The following is a 1,930-nucleotide window of genomic DNA, read 5'->3' as shown; positions in this document are numbered from 1 at the left end:
TAAAAAATAACTATAATCTTGAGAAAAACATATTTTTGCTATAGGTACATTTTTGTACAACCATAATTATTTTTAAATGCCATTAAACATTTTCTACTTCTTAATTAGATTAATACATATTTAAATATATAGAAATAAAGTATTTGATTGTATATTAAATTCAACATGTAAACACATTTTTCTATATATAATTTTTCATAATCATTGTGCTCTGTGGGAAGATTAGTTAATACTTTAACCTAGCCAACACACTTTCATAAAAGAAAGAAATTGTATCTGACATTTGAAAATATTATTTGTAGCATTAGGCTCTAAGCAAGTGTACTGGAAAAAAAAATTAACCCAGTAAAATTGTTTAAAAATTTTTTTTTTTGACAAGGGCCTGTGTGCTTTATTGCTTGTGCTGCAAATGCAAGTGAATAGAGTAAACCTCTTTAAAAAGTAAGGCACGTGAGCAGCCTTCTGTGCAAGTTCCATATTATTTAAAATTCCTATTGGCTAATAAGGTATCTTCACTCTAGAATGGGAGCTATCTAGAAAAGCACATGATGAGTTCTGTGCATGCAGAAGACCTGAAACATCATTACATCTCACCTCATGGCACAGGTGAAGTCTCAAATCAAATGTCTATATCTGACACGACTATTGTTACAGTTCTGAAACATTAACCAGCTTATCCACACATGTACAGTTGGGTCCCCAAATATTCATTATACAAAACCTAAAACAGGAAGAGTATCTAACTGCATCCGTGTTCGTTTTGTTAAAATAAGTGATTTGGCATTTTCAGTCTCTTTTATCCGTAAGCCATGTTGGTACTTGCAGAAGGCCCATGTCATACGATGCTGAAGACCATGGAGAGGTACTGTTCATAGGACACCTGAATCCAACCATCCTGGTCCGTGTCGTAGTGTCTGAATATATCTGTCAGCCTCTGCAAGATGATGCAGCCCTGGATGAAGTCGTCAAAGGCAATCTGACCTCGTCCTTGTCTGTCGAACTTGCGAATGAGGAGGTCGTGAAACTGGTCAGAGAGCCGGTACCCAAAACCTGAGGGGGCTTGCTTGAGCTCGTTCCTGTCGATCATGCCCGAGTTGTCCCTGTCGTAGCCGCGGAAGACGAGCTGCCAGTCCGCGATGTACTTCCAGAAGCCTGTGAACTCGCTGAAGTTCACGCTGGCCTTGTTCTCCCGGTCAAACATGGAGATGATCGACCGGACAGTCACTGGCCTAAATGGAGTCCACGTGCCGTTCGACAGCGCTTGTTGAAGCTCGTTGTCCGATATCACGCCGCTCCTGTCTTTGTCAACCCTCTGGAAGACGTTCCACAGGAAGCTCTGGTCCGGCAGCGCGGCGCCCGTGGCAGGGCCGGCCCGGGGCCCAGGCGGTACAGGTAGGTGGTCATGGGCCGAGGCGCGGCTGGGCTGAGACTCTGGCTGGACGCGGGTGGCTCCTCTGTTTAAAATTTTAATGCAGTTTCTTTGGAGCATTGTTTCACATATTTGGCAGCTCTGTAGAAAAAGCAACATGATCAATTTGTTTAAATGAATGTTATGAAAGCAAAAAAATATCTATACAACAGGCTTAATAACCTTTGTTATACAACTAACAATTCAAAGAATTGAACTATTGTTTTAATCAATATTTATGTCTTCTTACAAATTGTTTATAAGCTAGTATCTTTAAAGTTTGAAAGATGAAAAGTGATGAGTTTTACACAGTCTGGATTACACAAAATAAGATTTGGGCTGGACTTTCTAAACTGTTTAGTATTCTGTTATATATACAGAAATAACATTTGTGTATTTTGCAGTGCCTAAGGGCATTTCAGAATATTTAGTCTAGCATACGGCTGGAAGTGGAAGCCCACTGTATTGCAAGCAAGGAAATTACATTAATTTAAAACATTATTTTAATTAATGCCTAGTATA

The 1,930-nt window shown here is 39.4% G+C and overlaps 1 protein-coding gene across 1 annotated transcript; it reads right to left on the bottom strand.

The window, feature by feature from the left end:
• Positions 1 to 362: 362 nt before the first annotated feature.
• On the bottom strand, positions 363 to 1,681 carry LOC102519147 (programmed cell death protein 6-like). The gene has a single exon (XM_032468126.1). It carries the CDS (start codon positions 1,526 to 1,528, stop codon positions 836 to 838), a length of 693 nt encoding a protein of 230 aa, XP_032324017.1. The 5' UTR covers positions 1,529 to 1,681; the 3' UTR covers positions 363 to 835.
• Between the last annotated feature and the right edge of the window lie 249 nt (positions 1,682 to 1,930).

This window comes from Camelus ferus, chromosome 25, assembly GCF_009834535.1.
Source record: "Camelus ferus isolate YT-003-E chromosome 25, BCGSAC_Cfer_1.0, whole genome shotgun sequence".
Taxonomy (NCBI): domain Eukaryota; kingdom Metazoa; phylum Chordata; class Mammalia; order Artiodactyla; family Camelidae; genus Camelus; species Camelus ferus.
The sequence above is the reverse complement of the archived record's forward strand: the minus strand, read 5'-3'. Positions and strand labels throughout refer to the sequence as shown.

Coding starts and splice junctions, on each gene's coding strand:
- LOC102519147 (XM_032468126.1), bottom strand. CDS start 1,528: ATGTTGCTTTTTCTACAGAGCTGCCAAATATGTGAAACAATGCTCCAA.